The 15,852-nt window shown below is 52.1% G+C and overlaps 5 protein-coding genes across 5 annotated transcripts; 2 read left to right on the top strand and 3 right to left on the bottom strand.

Annotated features, from left to right (window-relative positions):
- Nucleotides 1-443: 443 nt before the first annotated feature.
- KRP23_9376 (Serine/threonine-protein kinase-transforming protein Rmil) lies at nucleotides 444-3,223 on the bottom strand (the record flags this gene model as incomplete). Its single annotated transcript, XM_067894924.1, has 6 exons — nucleotides 444-844; nucleotides 1,798-1,862; nucleotides 1,936-2,004; nucleotides 2,369-2,443; nucleotides 2,508-2,630; nucleotides 2,700-3,223. The coding sequence occupies 6 exons, from the start codon at nucleotides 3,221-3,223 to the stop codon at nucleotides 444-446; spliced, it is 1,257 nt and encodes a 418-aa protein (XP_067742554.1).
- Nucleotides 3,224-3,850: 627 nt separating this feature from the next.
- On the bottom strand, nucleotides 3,851-6,004 carry KRP23_9375 (Carbonic anhydrase 2; the record flags this gene model as incomplete). Its single annotated transcript, XM_067894923.1, has 4 exons — nucleotides 3,851-4,034; nucleotides 5,019-5,258; nucleotides 5,359-5,617; nucleotides 5,707-6,004. The coding sequence occupies 4 exons, from the start codon at nucleotides 6,002-6,004 to the stop codon at nucleotides 3,851-3,853; spliced, it is 981 nt and encodes a 326-aa protein (XP_067742553.1).
- A 2,500-nt stretch (nucleotides 6,005-8,504) lies between these two features.
- On the top strand, nucleotides 8,505-9,494 carry KRP23_9374 (Carbonic anhydrase 2; the record flags this gene model as incomplete). The annotated part of the gene is made up of 3 exons (XM_067894922.1): nucleotides 8,505-8,802; nucleotides 8,892-9,150; nucleotides 9,251-9,494. The coding sequence occupies 3 exons, from the start codon at nucleotides 8,505-8,507 to the stop codon at nucleotides 9,492-9,494; spliced, it is 801 nt and encodes a 266-aa protein (XP_067742552.1).
- A 571-nt stretch (nucleotides 9,495-10,065) lies between these two features.
- Nucleotides 10,066-10,656, top strand: KRP23_9373 (uncharacterized protein; the record flags this gene model as incomplete). Its single annotated transcript, XM_067894921.1, has 4 exons — nucleotides 10,066-10,114; nucleotides 10,204-10,351; nucleotides 10,421-10,458; nucleotides 10,529-10,656. 4 exons carry the CDS (start codon nucleotides 10,066-10,068, stop codon nucleotides 10,654-10,656), a joined length of 363 nt encoding a protein of 120 aa, XP_067742551.1.
- Nucleotides 10,657-14,082: 3,426 nt separating this feature from the next.
- On the bottom strand, nucleotides 14,083-14,902 carry KRP23_9372 (Carbonic anhydrase 2; the record flags this gene model as incomplete). Its single annotated transcript, XM_067894920.1, has 3 exons — nucleotides 14,083-14,332; nucleotides 14,393-14,651; nucleotides 14,713-14,902. 3 exons carry the CDS (start codon nucleotides 14,900-14,902, stop codon nucleotides 14,083-14,085), a joined length of 699 nt encoding a protein of 232 aa, XP_067742550.1.
- Nucleotides 14,903-15,852: the final 950 nt, after the last annotated feature.

Genomic DNA, 15,852 nt, shown 5'->3' with positions numbered 1-15,852 from the left:
TGACGCCGAGTACCATTACCCTGGTCGCAGGTCATCTACTCCTACGAAAGACAGCAATGCTGCCCTCGACTATCGAGCCGAAGTGTCAATTGATCTATCCGGTGGGGCGTCTGCTTTGCAGCGTGAGTATCCCGCCGGAACACCCACAGGATTGGTGCGCGCTTCTTGTACGGCCAGAGAGCGTCTCGGTCTCCGCTGGACGGAATCCAGAGAGGATGTGAGATATCCATCTGGCTTTCAGCATAATGACACTTGCACGGCCCCAAGCGCGGCGTGCTACTGTCTTGCGAGTGCTTGGGTGAAAGTCTCCGATGGCACCGCAACCTGCGCGGAGAAACGACAGTCCGTTCAGCCGAAATGGTGGTCGAGTCGACTCTAACGTGGTGCATTCGACATAAACACTATGGTATAGATACACTAGATACGCAACGTCTATTGTGCGTCTAGCTCACGGTCCAGCCGGAGCCTGAGACGAAGGATGGCGAGGAGTCGGACGAACTAGGCAACAAACTCGACCGGAGAAGCTGCTGCAGCGTTTCAACGATTTCAGACGCGGTCGGACGGTCGTCGGGTTTCTTCTGCAGGCATTTCTCGGCTAGCAGCAAGATCCCGGCGGGGCAGGTGGAGGAGAACTGCGGTCGCTTGGTTCCCGATGCAACCTGCCGGAGGATGTCGGCTTCCTGGAGTTTGCCACGTGCGGCGTCGCGGTTCGCGTCGTTCCAGTACGGGTAGTCGTCGGTGTCGATCTCGGACAGCACGACGCCGAACGAGTAGATGTCGGCTTGCTCGTCGTAGTCGCGACCGAGCAGCACCTCCGGCGCGATCCAGAAAGACGTCCCGATGCCTGCAGTCATGGCATGGGTCTGCACTGTATACTGCGTCCTAGAGACTCCAAAGTCGGTCAACTTCGCTTCCAGGTGCATGTTGAGCAGCACGTTCTTGGACTTCAAGTCACGATGGATCACCTTCGGACTGTGCGCGTGCAGGTACTCCATGGCTTCAGCAATGTGCAGCGAAATCGACGTCTTGTGGTTCCGCCAAGACAAGGGGTTTCCCTGACGCTTGAAGCCGCGCAGCACGTGGCGCAGGTCTCCGCTCTCCATGAACTCGGACACGGCTGAAATGTGCCTCAGGTTGTCCCATGCCACGCCGACGAACTCGACGATGCGAGGATGGTGCAGCTCCGCCATCAGAGCAATCTCTTTGATGAAGGCTTTGACGTCTTTCGGGTCTTGATTGCGATCAGGACGGATCCTCTTCACGGCGACCTGGCGACCCTTGTACTCGCCCACAAACACCAAGCCGAAGCCGCCTCTGCTGAGGCACTTGCCGATTTTGACGTCCTTGTAGTTGATTCGATTGGCCACGATGATCGGGTCCTCCAGCAAAGCTTCGGCAGTGTCTCTGCTAGACTCGTCCAAGTTGATGGAATCCCCGGCGCTCCTATCGAGGTAGTAGCTGGAAGGCGAGGAAACCGGGGACGGCGAGAAGTCCCCGCGACGAGTCCGAGCTCGTTGCCAAAGCAACAAAACCACCAGAGCCACCACCAGGCAGCCGCCGATGATACTTACGTACAGGATGCATTGAGTGTTGGTTTTAATAGCCACTTCTTCAGAGCACCAATTGAGAGGAACCAGTTAGCTTTGCTGTACGATTTTACAAAAGTCCATTCCCTCATACCTGGCGTCCCCACTGTGCTGCTGGCTACACAGAACCGCGAGTTGTGTGCTGTCTGCCAAGTTCCAGTAAGGCAGGTGGCAGCGACATCAGGTTGATCCGACTCGAAGGCCGTCAAACTCTTGATGGCGTTGAAACTCGCGTTGCTAATGTTGAAGTCCGTGATGTCGTTCTGAGCGATATACCTGGGAAAAGCAGCATAGAATACGCGTCAGAAGTCATGGGGTGCTCGCTTTCCTCTGTAGTCTATGCACGTACAGTTCCTGCAAGTTGTCGACGTTGAAAACTACCGTAGGAAAAGTCGTGAGGCTGTTGTTGGTCAGGTTCCTGCGTAACCAAATGCAACAGCGTGAGTGGGGGGCGGACTCCAATATTGGGCTACTCCACGCAAAACATACAGCGTTTCGACCGCACAAAACTGGTTAGAGCACCTGCTCTGAGTAGTAGAGCCAACGTAAGGCACAGTCAGCGAGTTTGAAGATAAATCCCTGGTCACGCGCGACGAAATCAGTCTAATCCGGCGTCCCAATGGTGAAAATATCAAACTCAAACGTACAAATGCTGCAAGTTGGTTACTCCGTCAAAGAAATGGAAACCAAAACCGAACAGGTTGCAATTCCTCAAGGTGCTGGCACATTTCAAGAGCTTGTTAGCCCATGCTTCGTGATTCCTTTAGTCACGTCTTACGTACAGATTGGTGGTGGTTGGCGGCAGGAACGAGGACGCGGCAAGCGTGATGGAAAACATGTTTATGTTGGTGATTTCCCTGCAATTAAAAGGTCAGCATGAATGTTCTCGAGTGTGCACTCGATTAGGACCACCGGACTCACACTGTTGAAATGGAGAGGGATCCGTTGGGACTGACAGCGATAGGTAGCGTCGTTCCGGGGGTGCGTTTATCTTGCGGCGCAAAGTGAATGTCTTGGAGAGCACTGTCACCACCAATAATACGCCTTCATGCACAAGGAGGCAAAACCATCAGCTTTACGAACCCATGCAATCCCTCACCAACAGAAACTTACAGTGTTTTAAGCGTTGACGGCACTTGCATCGTACGAATTGCATCGACCGGAAGAACATCCGCAGAGCTGAGAGCCGTGGGATACTCACTGCGGATCGTTCGTCGAGCCACTCGAAATTCCCACACGTCGGTGTCCGTGTACCCATCACCCAAGCAAGTGCAGGAAGCGTCCACAGCCGTAAAAATGTCTGGGCAGCCAAAGTTTGGTAGTAACTCTGCGGAGCGACGTTGGAGAGAGGGCATGCCGTTGCAGATAATGTCGCTGTCAGTCAAGTTTTTCAGCTTGGAATCCACGCCGAAAGCCAGGTGCGTTTCGTTATCGAACAAATTGACGATGAACCATTCCTGAGCGAGCACTTCGGCTCTAGTTGTCGTAGGAACAAAGCCGACTTCGGATCCAGTGGATGATGTCCACGACCCCGACGACGAGTTATCTGCTGATAGTGAACCAGTCGAAGAGTCTTGCGCGACGCACGCCTCCATCGCCGCATAGATAAACGTCACGATAGCCACCGCCGCAAGCATCCTACACCTTTTCGGTGAGGCCGCCATCGTGTCGAGTTTCGTACTGTTGACCAACAAAACTGGGCGCCATTGCACGGCTCTCCCAGTGGCATGCCTGCCTGCACCGGGTGAGCAAGAGGTAGAGAGAGTACAACCTGGACCTGGTAAACCAAATGGCTAAGTTCCGTCATGGCGGATGTTGAGGGCTCCTAACGCTCCTGGTATTATAGCCGGATATTCTAGTTAAGCTGTAAAGCAATCTTGTCCCCGAGCCACAAGGAATTCCCTAGACACACACCACCCGCTGGTGGGCAATACGAATTTCCAGTCGCACCGAATAGAGGAGGCTCCCCCACCGGCCTTATTATAGGTGTTGTCACATGCACCAAGACGGAGCTCAGTCTCGGTTAGTCAGTTGCTTTGCGTCCGACGGACGTGCACTTGCAGAAGCTTTCGTGTCAGTACTGGACTCTCAAGCAAGCATCCAAGGGCGGAGGCGATCGCCAATGCTGCATTCGCTACCATCTTACCCCACCTCCAGGCCAGAGTCTCGCTCGTGGGCCTCGTGCCACACGCGCTATCGCTAGTGCCTTACGAAAGTCAAGGGAATTCCGTGCGTGAGAGACAAAGTCGATTTCTTGAGTTAGCTCACAAGTGACGTCTGCTCGAGGCTGATGACTTGTTGAGTGAAAGTACTGGATGAGCGTTCTTGCCGTTGTCCATCACGTGGAGCTCCTTCGGCTGCATCTGAAGTCCCTTGGAGACGTCGAGATCGGCTGCTGCACGACCCACCAGTCCACAATCTTCCTGCAACCACGGGTCGTAATGTTGCCTGGGTATTCGTACGGTTAGCGTTGGTGTTCACCAACTTCGCGTATGGGCCACTGTAAAAAATAAAGCGAAGAAACGGAGGTTAGCACTACCGATCTCAGCATGAACATAGCGGAACTTACAGGCTCACAGACTCCCATTTCATAAAACTGGCGTTGTCCGTTCCATCAAGCACCGACACCATAAACGGATCTGCCTTGCCACCGTCCACCACCTGCCGACCAAAGCTTGGACCCGTCGGTGTTGAAATGCACTTCGTCGTCCAGCGCCCTGCCACTCAGCGTGTACTAGAGTAGTTTTCGGTCACTTCGCCGGTCCGGCCATGGCGGCGTCGTTGGTCTTGTATCCCCATGGCACACCGCCGGTAGTTTCAGCAAACACGATGGTTTCGGCGATGACGATGGCCATGAGAGCGGAAGCAATGGTGAAAAACTTCATGATTGTGGCGCATAACTTACCCTGGCAGTCTACACATTTAATAGTATGCACCTCTGCTTTCTCCGAGAAAAGGTTCGTTCTGGTTGACACAGCAGCCGAGCCCCGTGCTAATGCACATGGTTTACACAGTCATAGGCCGTTTAAACCAAGGACGGAATTTCCAGCGGAATTGTGTTGATCGCGGTGCTCCCAGTAGATTTGGAGCGTGCAATGATGTTATCGATCAAATCCTCTCTACACACTAGAACACGTGGCTCAGACAGAAATCTACATGTATACTACCGGTAAGCGATTCATAGCAGGAAAACACAATGCATGAACCCCAAGGCCTTCTAACGTGAAGGACGAGAGTAAAACTACGCCATCCATAACTTATTCAAAATACACAAAGGAATACCAGAACACGCACCGAGCGGGAGGGCTGCCACCAGTCCGCAGGCACCAGCTTAGTCGTTTGATAGTGAATTCTAAGGAGAGGCTGTTGGCAACGTAGGTCGAAAGAGAATTGGTGCATTGGTTATCGCTCAAATACGGCTGGCTAACTTACAGAAGGCTCACGACGGTACGTCCATTCAGGGGCAACACCGGGCGAGCGTTATTGCCGTTGTCCGTCACGTGCAGCTCCTTCAGCTGCGTCTGCAGTCGCGTGAAATCCGCCGGAGACATCGAAATCGGCTGCTGCACGACCCACCAGTCCACAATCTCGTCACACCCGGGGGTCGTGAGGCTGCCAGGGTAGTTGTACACACGGTTGGCGTTGGTGCTCACCAGATCAGCGTACGAGCCACTACATCAGAGCAACAGAACAGCAGACCAAAGCGCACACAACCGTCAGTGTCTCGACAAACATACATGGATCAAGAACACGCAAATCAACCAACACTTACAGGCTCATGGTTGTCGGCGTGGTCGGCGTGACAGCCTCCATCCCGTCGAGAACGGACACCATCCACGGGTCCGTGTTGCCTCCGTTCGCCACCTGCAGGAAGACGCCCACGACTAGAAGCGCGGAGCCGTCGGCGTTGCTGTGCACGAAGTGAACCTCGCCGTCTAGAGCCTTGCCATCCAGCGTGTGCTCCGAGGGGGCGTGCAAGTGGAACTGAGCCAGGTTGTAGGACGCGCCGTTCGCCGACGCCGCGCACGAGCCTATTGGTTGAATCAGCACACAAGACCATGGACACCGCATTAGGTTGCCTGTTGCACTGAAGGTATCCACTACTGGTTGACAAGCTTACCGCCGACAATGCTGGCCTTGAATGATTCGTCCGACTGCGTGAGGTTGTAGTCTCCACAACTACCGCTGAACGCCAGCGAGCGAGTGGCCACGTTACCCGTGGTGGTGGTGATGTCGATAGGCGACTGACGCGAACCTCCGCACGTGGGGTAGTGGTCGGCCCACTGCGCCGGTCCGGCCATGGTGGCGTCGTTGGTCTTGTATCCCCATGGCACGCCGCCCGTGGTTGCGGCGGACACGGTATTTCCGGTGATGGCGCATGCACCCACGAGAGCGGAAGCAATGGTGATGAACTTCATGGTTTCGGTGACGTTCGCTGGGGTAGAAGTTGGGGGGCTGTTGCTTGTCGAGGACAAATTGAGGAATGGCTCGTTTGCTGTTAAAGGATATCCGCGTGGTGGTTGTACTGCGATGTCAAGCGATGCCAGGTTGGTTCAACACGGAATACCAGTTGAAGCAGAGTCTCCCTACCAGCAGGTCGAGGGGTTGTTTGTCGCCGACATGGTCGGCATTTCTCGTTGGCATGGAATAGGCCCAGGAAGACGATTGGCATGCTGTCGTCGATCTCTGGCTGGATACTCTGCAGCCATAGACTGTGCGCTGTGTGTGAGCAGGAAGAGCGCCAACACACAAACTATAAGGATATCGCTCTACAGTGCATGCACCGAAAAAAAGAAACAGGCGATGGGCCCGCAGTGTGTTCCGATCCTTGGATTGGATCGATGCCGTCTGAATTCGCGTGAAAGATCTTCTCTGTACATGTAGTTGCGTTGTGCATTACGTTGCGATATTATTGTTTTTTTACACATGTAGATTCACAAACGATCGTCAAGGTCGTGATATCCTGAATTGTGATTCACTCCGCGGACGGATACTATTAAAAAAAAAGCTATTCCCAATGACCGACGCCTTACTAAAGTTAGTCAAATGCCTCTCTATAGTGCAAAAAAGCTGGAATATCATTCATTTTAGGTGCTTAACTATGTAAAACATTATGTTCGTCCACTGGCTTCACAAGCGAGCCCATTTGTAAAATCTCAACAGAACACTTACGACACATCCAGCTCCATTGCACATTATCCTTAACACTCCCAGCAAGCGCCAACCGCTTGGTGCAGACGTTATCGCTGCATTTAAGCGCCACTATCGAATGCATATGGCTTAGCTTTTGTTAGGGTCGAAACAATGGTGTGTCATCCAGAGATGTTAGTGGATTTCGTGCAATACAGCTAGCTTTAGAGATAAATTAGACCGAAAGCAACACCGCAAACAGCAGAAGTCGATGGGGCGTTTTGTGGGCGTCATGTATCCCTTCAATAGAATGTACCCAGTATTTGGCACACTCTTGATTGTAATGCCGCCATTCAGTAATAACATACGGGTCCCATAGCAATCACAGAGGATCGTCTGTACATGTATAGCTTACTGCCTACACGTACCGACCACACGACTATTTTTTTAGATTTTGCCTTCAATCGCTTTGACGAAGATCACAACAGAAGATTCGCTATTTGTTTACAGTCCGGTCTTTACAATCCCAACCCATAGATCCTTGGACGCATTGCTCTCGAGAAACACCGAATTGTAAACGCAGTAGTGAATCTTCTGTGATCTTTAAGACTAAAATAGGGGAAATTGCTACTGGTGATCGGTACGTAAGGAGAGTGCGCATTTGCTAGTCAGTCAGTACCTTTGTGCGAATTGGCACCCATAGAGAGGGATACATTTGGAGCATACCGGTATTCACAATGCACGCGAGCGAGCTCTATAGTGTGTCGAGCTTGGCTCATAATGGTTGTTCTCATGCTCTTAATGCTCAACAATGTGACTGCTATGCCTGCAGTCTGGGTTTGATCTGTGTTGAGCGTCGTTGATGTCTGAGGCAATGTCTGCGTTGCTCGGCTGGGCGTTCAGGCCCGGAGTGTCCCCACTGAATCAACTTCTGCAGCACCGCAAGGACTGCAGTCGCGACTAGCAGGTAGCCGATATAGTTGCAGTCGAGTTAAGCAAGTTGCAGTCGAGCTAAGCAAGTTGCAGATGGAGTTGAGGTCATAATTGCTTCATGTCTGTTTCACTTGTAGAGCATTAACCGTACTGATTAGCAAATGCACACTCTCCTTTCCTCATTAAAATATTACCGATTTGAGTTAAATCTAACAAAAAAATGGTGGGCGCTTCTCGATACATGCCTTCCACAAGGCGCTCTACTTGGGTGTTCTCTGCATTTCCACAGCTTAGCCCCACTTGTTAAATTAATCATGTACAGAGCTGCAACGGTCACATGTTCAACAGCTCAAATCAACCGAGAAATCGCAACGTAATGCACAACGCAACTACATGTACAGAGAAGGTCTTTCACGCGAATTCAGACGGCATCGATCCAATCCAAGGATCGGAACACACTGCGGGCCCATCGCCTGTTTCTTTTTTTCGGTGCATGCACTGTAGAGCGATATCCTTATAGTTTGTGTGTTGGCGCTCTTCCTGCTCACACACAGCGCACAGTCTATGGCTGCAGAGTATCCAGCCAGAGATCGACGACAGCATGCCAATCGTCTTCCTGGACCTATTCCATGCCAACGAGAAATGCCGACCATGTCGGCGACAAACAACCCCTCGACCTGCTGGTGGGGAGACTCTGCTTCAACTGGTATTCCGTGTTGAACCAACCTGGCATCGCTTGACATCGCAGTACAACCACCACGCGGATATCCTTTAACAGCAAACGAGCCATTCCTCAATTTGTCCTCGACAAGCAACAGCCCCCCAACTTCTACCCCAGCGAACGTCACCGAAACCATGAAGTTCATCACCATTGCTTCCGCTCTCGTGGGTGCATGCGCCATCACCGGAAATACCGTGTCCGCCGCAACCACGGGCGGCGTGCCATGGGGATACAAGACCAACGACGCCACCATGGCCGGACCGGCGCAGTGGGCCGACCACTACCCCACGTGCGGAGGTTCGCGTCAGTCGCCTATCGACATCACCACCACCACGGGTAACGTGGCCACTCGCTCGCTGGCGTTCAGCGGTAGTTGTGGAGACTACAACCTCACGCAGTCGGACGAATCATTCAAGGCCAGCATTGTCGGCGGTAAGCTTGTCAACCAGTAGTGGATACCTTCAGTGCAACAGGCAACCTAATGCGGTGTCCATGGTCTTGTGTGCTGATTCAACCAATAGGCTCGTGCGCGGCGTCGGCGAACGGCGCGTCCTACAACCTGGCTCAGTTCCACTTGCACGCCCCCTCGGAGCACACGCTGGATGGCAAGGCTCTAGACGGCGAGGTTCACTTCGTGCACAGCAACGCCGACGGCTCCGCGCTTCTAGTCGTGGGCGTCTTCCTGCAGGTGGCGAACGGAGGCAACACGGACCCGTGGATGGTGTCCGTTCTCGACGGGATGGAGGCTGTCACGCCGACCACGCCGACAACCATGAGCCTGTAAGTGTTGGTTGATTTGCGTGTTCTTGATCCATGTATGTTTGTCGAGACACTGACGGTTGTGTGCGCTTTGGTCTGCTGTTCTGTTGCTCTGATGTAGTGGCTCGTACGCTGATCTGGTGAGCACCAACGCCAACCGTGTGTACAACTACCCTGGCAGCCTCACGACCCCCGGGTGTGACGAGATTGTGGACTGGTGGGTCGTGCAGCAGCCGATTTCGATGTCTCCGGCGGATTTCACGCGACTGCAGACGCAGCTGAAGGAGCTGCACGTGACGGACAACGGCAATAACGCTCGCCCGGTGTTGCCCCTGAATGGACGTACCGTCGTGAGCCTTCTGTAAGTTAGCCAGCCGTATTTGAGCGATAACCAATGCACCAATTCTCTTTCGACCTGCGTTGCCAACAGCCTCTCCTTAGAATTCACTATCAAACGACTAAGCTGGTGCCTGCGGACTGGTGGCAGCCCTCCCGCTCGGTGCGTGTTCTGGTATTCCTTTGTGTATTTTGAATAAGTTATGGATGGCGTAGTTTTACTCTCGTCCTTCACGTTAGAAGGCCTTGGGGTTCATGCATTGTGTTTTCCTGCTATGAATCGCTTACCGGTAGTATACATGTAGATTTCTGTCTGAGCCACGTGTTCTAGTGTGTAGAGAGGATTTGATCGATAACATCATTGCACGCTCCAAATCTACTGGGAGCACCGCGATCAACACAATTCCGCTGGAAATTCCGTCCTTGGTTTAAACGGCCTATGACTGTGTAAACCATGTGCATTAGCACGGGGCTCGGTTGCTGTGTCAACCAGAACGAACCTTTTCTCGGAAAGCAGAGGTGCACACTATTAAATGTATAGACTACCAGGGTAAGTTATGCGCCACAATCATGAAGTTTTTCACCATTGCTTCCGCTCTCATGGCCATCGTCATCGCCGAAACCATCGTGTCTGCTGAAACTACCGGCGGTGCGCCATGGGGATACAAGACCAACGACGCCGCCATGACCGGACCGACGAAGTGACCGAAAACTACTCTAGTACACGCTGAGTGGCAGGGCGCTGGACGACGAAGTGCATTTCAACACCGACGGGTCCAAGCTTTGGTCGGCAGGTGGTGGACGGTGGCAAGGCAGATCCGTTTATGGTGTCGGTGCTTGATGGAACGGACAACGCCAGTTTTATGAAATGGGAGTCTGTGAGCCTGTAAGTTCCGCTATGTTCATGCTGAGATCGGTAGTGCTAACCTCCGTTTCTTCGCTTTATTTTTTACAGTGGCCCATACGCGAAGTTGGTGAACGCCAACGCTAACCGTACGAATACCCAGGCAGCGTTACGGCCCCTGGCTGCAGGAAGATTGTGGACTGGTGGGTCGTGCAGCAGCCGATCTCGACGTCTCCAAGGGACTTCAGACGCAGCCGAAGGAGCTCCACGTGATGGACAACGGCAAGAACGCTCATCCAGTACTTTCACTCAACAAGTCATCAGCCTCGAGCAGACGTCACTTGTGAGCTAACTCAAGAAATCGACTTTGTCTCTCACGCACGGAATTCCCTTGACTTTCGTAAGGCACTAGCGATAGCGCGTGTGGCACGAGGCCCACGAGAGAGACTCTGGCCTGGAGGTGGGGTAAGATGGTAGCGAATGCAGCATTGGCGATCGCCTCCGCCCTTGGATGCTTGCTTGAGAGTCTAGTACTGACACGAAAGCTTCTGCAAGTGTACGTCCGTCGGACGCAAAGCAACTGACTAACCGAGACTGAGCTCCGTCTTGGTGCATGTGACAACACCTATAATAAGGCCGGTGGGGGAGCCTCCTCTATTCGGTGCGACTGGAAATTCGTATTGCCCACCAGCGGGTGGGGTGCGTCTAGGGAATTCCTTGTGGCTCGGGGACAAGATTGCTTGCCATCTTAACTAGAATATCCGGCTATAATACTAGGAGCGTTAGGAGCCCTCAACATCCGCCATGACGGAACTTAGCCATTTGGTTTACCAGGTCCAGGTTGTACTCTCTCTACCTCTTGCTCACCCGGTGCAGGCAGGCATGCCACTGGGAGAGCCGTGCAATGGCGCCCAGTTTTGTTGGTCAACAGTACGAAACTCGACACGATGGCGGCCTCACCGAAAAGGTGTAGGATGCTTGCGGCGGTGGCTATCGTGACGTTTATCTATGCGGCGATGGAGGTGTGCGTCGCGCAAGACTCTTCGACTGGTTCACTATCAGCAGATAACTCGTCGTCGGGGTCGTGGACATCATCCACTGGATCCGAAGTCGGCTTTGTTCCTACGACAACTAGAGCCGAAGTGCTCGCTCAGGAATGGTTCATCGTCAATTTGTTCGATAACGAAACGCACCTGGCTTTCGGCGTGGATTCCAAGCTGAAAAACTTGACTGACAGCGACATTATCTGCAACGGCATGCCCTCTCTCCAACGTCGCTCCGCAGAGTTACTACCAAACTTTGGCTGTCCAGACATTTTTACGGCTGTGGACGCTTCCTGCACTTGCTTGGGTGATGGATACACGGACACCGACGTGTGGGAATTTCGAGTGGCTTGACGAACGATCCGCAGTGAGTATCCCACGGCTCTCAGCTCTGCGGATGTTCTTCCGGTCAAAAAGGAAGCAACATATTTTTTTTTAAGTGTCTATATGTGGCTGTTTTTGTTTATTTGTACTCGGGATTTACGCGATAAATCCTGCGGGGAAAGTTTGGAGGATGGAAAGCCCTATTACTATCTGGAGTCGAAGCACATCACCTATGAATACTACACTACAGACAACGACGGATTTAGCCGGCAACGCAAAAGCCGGCATTTCATAGACGCCCCCATAGTAAAGAAAAAACATTTCCGCCTATCAATCATCCAGATTGTTAAACATTTTAACCAATACCAGTCATTTAATATTTGAATGGCTATGGTAAAAACACACCAACCTATTGCTATCTTTTACTTACTGCTTTGGCGCCATTTCATTCTACACTTCGCGCCATGAGCGGCACCAGGACGCCAAGGAAGCAGCGGGCGTACAGCGTGCGAGAGAAGCGCGCGGCTGTACGCCGTATCGAGGAAGTAGGCGTGGAGGAGGTGGCCCGCGAGATTTCCTGCGCTCGTGGTACTGTCCACGGGTGGTGGAAGCAGGCTGATAAGCTCTTCAGCTTTACCGGCGCTGCCACCTCCAAGACACTGAAGGGGCAGGGGCGCAAGGAGATGTTTCCTGCCGTCCCTGCACTCGTCACCTTCATGAAGGACAAGCGTCGAGAGGAGAAAGTGCGTACATTGAACTCAATTTTGCTATTTTTCAGTTTTACTAAGTGTTTTTTTGTATGGTAGGCGCTTACGACTCGAGGAATGATGGAGTATATGTGGCAGATTGACGCAGCGTGGATTGATAACTACATGGTGGGCAAGAAGAGCGGGCTCTTGGCGTTGCAGCGCCTGGTCCAACGGCTCGCTATTCGGTAAAGTTTACGTTTTGTGTAATTTTATCATTTTTGTGTACATTTGTATGAAAATGATGTATTTAGACATGTATTTACACCCCAGAAACCCCAGACTGCCAAGAAAAGCACTGCGGACCTCGAGCAGACACGCGCAGAGTTTGCGATAGAGTTCTGGGGAAAGTATGAAGCGTACGGTCCCAGGGGCATGCTCAATGTTGATGAAACAGCCATCAACTTTGACATGCCCCCCGCAAGGATTTGGGCGGGCAGAGGACGGCGAGATCCTGCGAGGATTGCCAACGCGTCCAAACACGCAGGCCGTATGACGGCAGTGCTCACAGTTCGGGCGGACGGTAAGCTTTCGAGCAGCTATTGGTATTTTTCCAGCCATGCACTGTACTAAATGAGTTTTTACTTGCAATTTGTTAGGAAAAAAGCTGCCGATTCTGTTTATCGCACGAGGAAAACCGGGTGGCCGCATTGAAGCCACCGAGTTTGACGACTACCCGGAAGGTCACTTTTACACCGTCCAAGAAAGCGCCTGGATGGACGCTGCTTGCTGGCGTTTCTACGTTGAAAGATTGCTCAAGTACGAAGTGGACGGACCCGCTGTCCTCATCCTAGACAACTTTGAGTGTCACGTTTCTGAAGAAGGACAGCGGGTCGTCACTGAAGTTGCTAACGCCCTTGTGGTTCCTCTTCCTCCTAACAGCACGGCATCATGCCAGCCCCTTGACGTGGGCGTCATGGGGCCGCTTAAGGCGAAGATGCGAACCAACTGGAGCGGCATCACAGGCGGCACTGCGAAGGAAAAGCGCATCCGTGCAGTTCGCGCAACTATTGCTGCCTTTGACGCGATTTCTAAAGAGACGGTAATTCGTAGCTTTGAGAAAGCTATTCCACGCTATCCTGAGATTAGTCTCTGATACAACCACCACTTTTGCATCGATTTATGTAGAAAAGTGTATTGTTTTTGTCATTACTGCATGCCCGCTGAATCCATGCCGGGTTTTCCGTCACACTACTTTAGTATGGCGGATGGCACTCAGTGGTGCCGGCTAAATCCGTCGTTGTCTGTATTGTCTTTTTGGGACTTTCGACTCCAATTCATACGACTTGTCTTGCACGAGATAACTATAAATCGTAAGCATTCTAGCAGCCCTATTATAGCACGGCTTGTGGTCGCTTTGGGTCTTTCTAGAAGTGCCATTTTCTGCTCTTGTCATGCATGAAACAGACTTCGTAAAGACGCCTTCCAAGTCTCTATGATTTAGCGCCAAATACGACTGCGAACAATTAATAATGCACGAATTGCTGGCTGTAAAGCATAATAGTTGCTGCGACTATAAGACCTAAAGCATTAAGTACAAGAACCACAAACTTCTTGGCACTGCTGAGGTTGTTTATATCGAAACTCACCTACGTTTCGTTGAGAGATACTAATACTGGTGAACCCTTTTAGGGAAAAAGTGATGGGGTTACCATTCAGCCTACTTGAAGCCGATGACAGTCCGGTCGTTTAGAGGTTGCACCGGGCGAGCATTGTCACTAGCATCTGTAGCATGAACTTCGCCCTGGTTGTCACGAATGCGCGTGAGGTCCTTGGCCGAAACCTTCACCGGCTTCTCCACCACCCACCAGTCAACGATCTCATCACAACCTGGGGTCGTGAGGCTACCCGGGTAGTTGTAGAGGCCGCCACCTCGCGTACTCTTCTGGACCAAAGCCGAGTAGGACGTCCTGCATATTGAAGGCAATGGTTAGAACTGACAGTAATATGCAGATTCCAGTCAAACTTACAACTTCATCATCGTAGCGGCGGTGGGGGTGACGTCGTCAATTCCATCAATGACCGACTCCAACCACGGGTCGGTATCGCCAGCAGGATCAATCTCCATGAAGATTCCAACCGCGATGAGCGCAGAACCGTCAGAGTTGCCGTGCACGAAGTGAACCTCACCGTCAAAGGGCTCTCCGTTTAGCGTGTGCTCCGAAGGAGCGTGCACGTGGAACTGCAACAAGTCAAACAGAGCACCGTTTGCCTTAACCTGACAAGAACCTGAAGGCCATACACAATTAGGTCCTGAAATCGCAGAAACACAACATTACTGAGCACGCACCATCAACGACGCTGGCTTGGAACCCTTCTTCCGTCTGCGTGAGATTGAACGAGGTGCAGTCTCCACGGAATCGAAGCGTGCTTTTAGCCTTGGAGCTCCGGGTAACCTCAGTAGACACGATGTCGATAGGGGACTGACTTGTGCCGCTGCAGTGCGGATAGTGCTCGCCCCACTCGGCCGGGCTCGCCATGGTGGAGTCGTTGTATTTGTAGCCCCAAGGAGCGCCCGCTGCTCCGCCAGCAGAAACAGTTGAGGCGACCAACGCCACAGTTGTAGAAAATACAGTGATGAACTTCATAGTTAGCGTTTCGCGCGTGGATACCGGTGTCCAGGTGTGGGGCTTTGCGGACGGCAAATTAGGAAATGAAGGGGAGTTCTTTTAGTCAATCCAAGTTTGTAGTGCAGGTTGTACGGACGTGAAGCGGGCGGCCGGCCCAGCTTATGATCGCCTGGGAAGAGCCTCGGTAGAGTATACACATAATCACACATAATCAACTGATCACTCGCTTTGGTCGCGGTCAGGGGAGCTGCTTGTAGTGCTGCAGCAAGTTGGTGCCAACAAAACGAACAAGGAGCCCAATACAAATCTCGACTTGACGAGAAATTTGCAACATTTTTCGGGCACTCTGTACGTTAACGGCAAAACATGCTCAATTGAATCAAATTGGAATATTGCAAAAAGGCTGCACTGTTGAGCTCGCATGGTTGCTCGAAGCAAATTCTTACTGGTAAATGCTCTGTGCGTTCTGAAGTTGGCGCGTTCACACGTACAAATGTGGAACACAGAGAATACATTCATACATGGACATGTATGGCAATAAGTCAGTGCACGTATACATACCGAAGTGCCACGAATCCAAGATGACGTTCGGTTCCTATCCGAAAGAAAAAGCATCGAGATTCCTACCTTCTGCAACGATCACTTTTCCCCAAAGCTAGCGAACTTTGCTTCTATTTCCCCACAAGCGAGAATCTTCAAATCTTGCTGCCCTGCTCAGCAGAACCCGCTGTAACGCAGGAAAGTTGGTTGTCGCTTCCCAGTGTGCGGCCTCTGCCCTTCCAACTTGAAGAAGGCGTCGCAATGCCAACAAAAATCATCTCTTTTCTGCACTCCTGGCGACTCGCCGTAATCTCCGTCGT

The sequence above is a fragment of the Phytophthora ramorum genome (assembly GCF_020800215.1).
Source record: "Phytophthora ramorum isolate Pr-102 chromosome Unknown Phyram_PR-102_s0008, whole genome shotgun sequence".
NCBI classification, from domain to species: Eukaryota; Oomycota; class Peronosporomycetes; order Peronosporales; family Peronosporaceae; genus Phytophthora; species Phytophthora ramorum.
The sequence above is the reverse complement of the archived record's forward strand: the minus strand, read 5'-3'. Positions and strand labels throughout refer to the sequence as shown.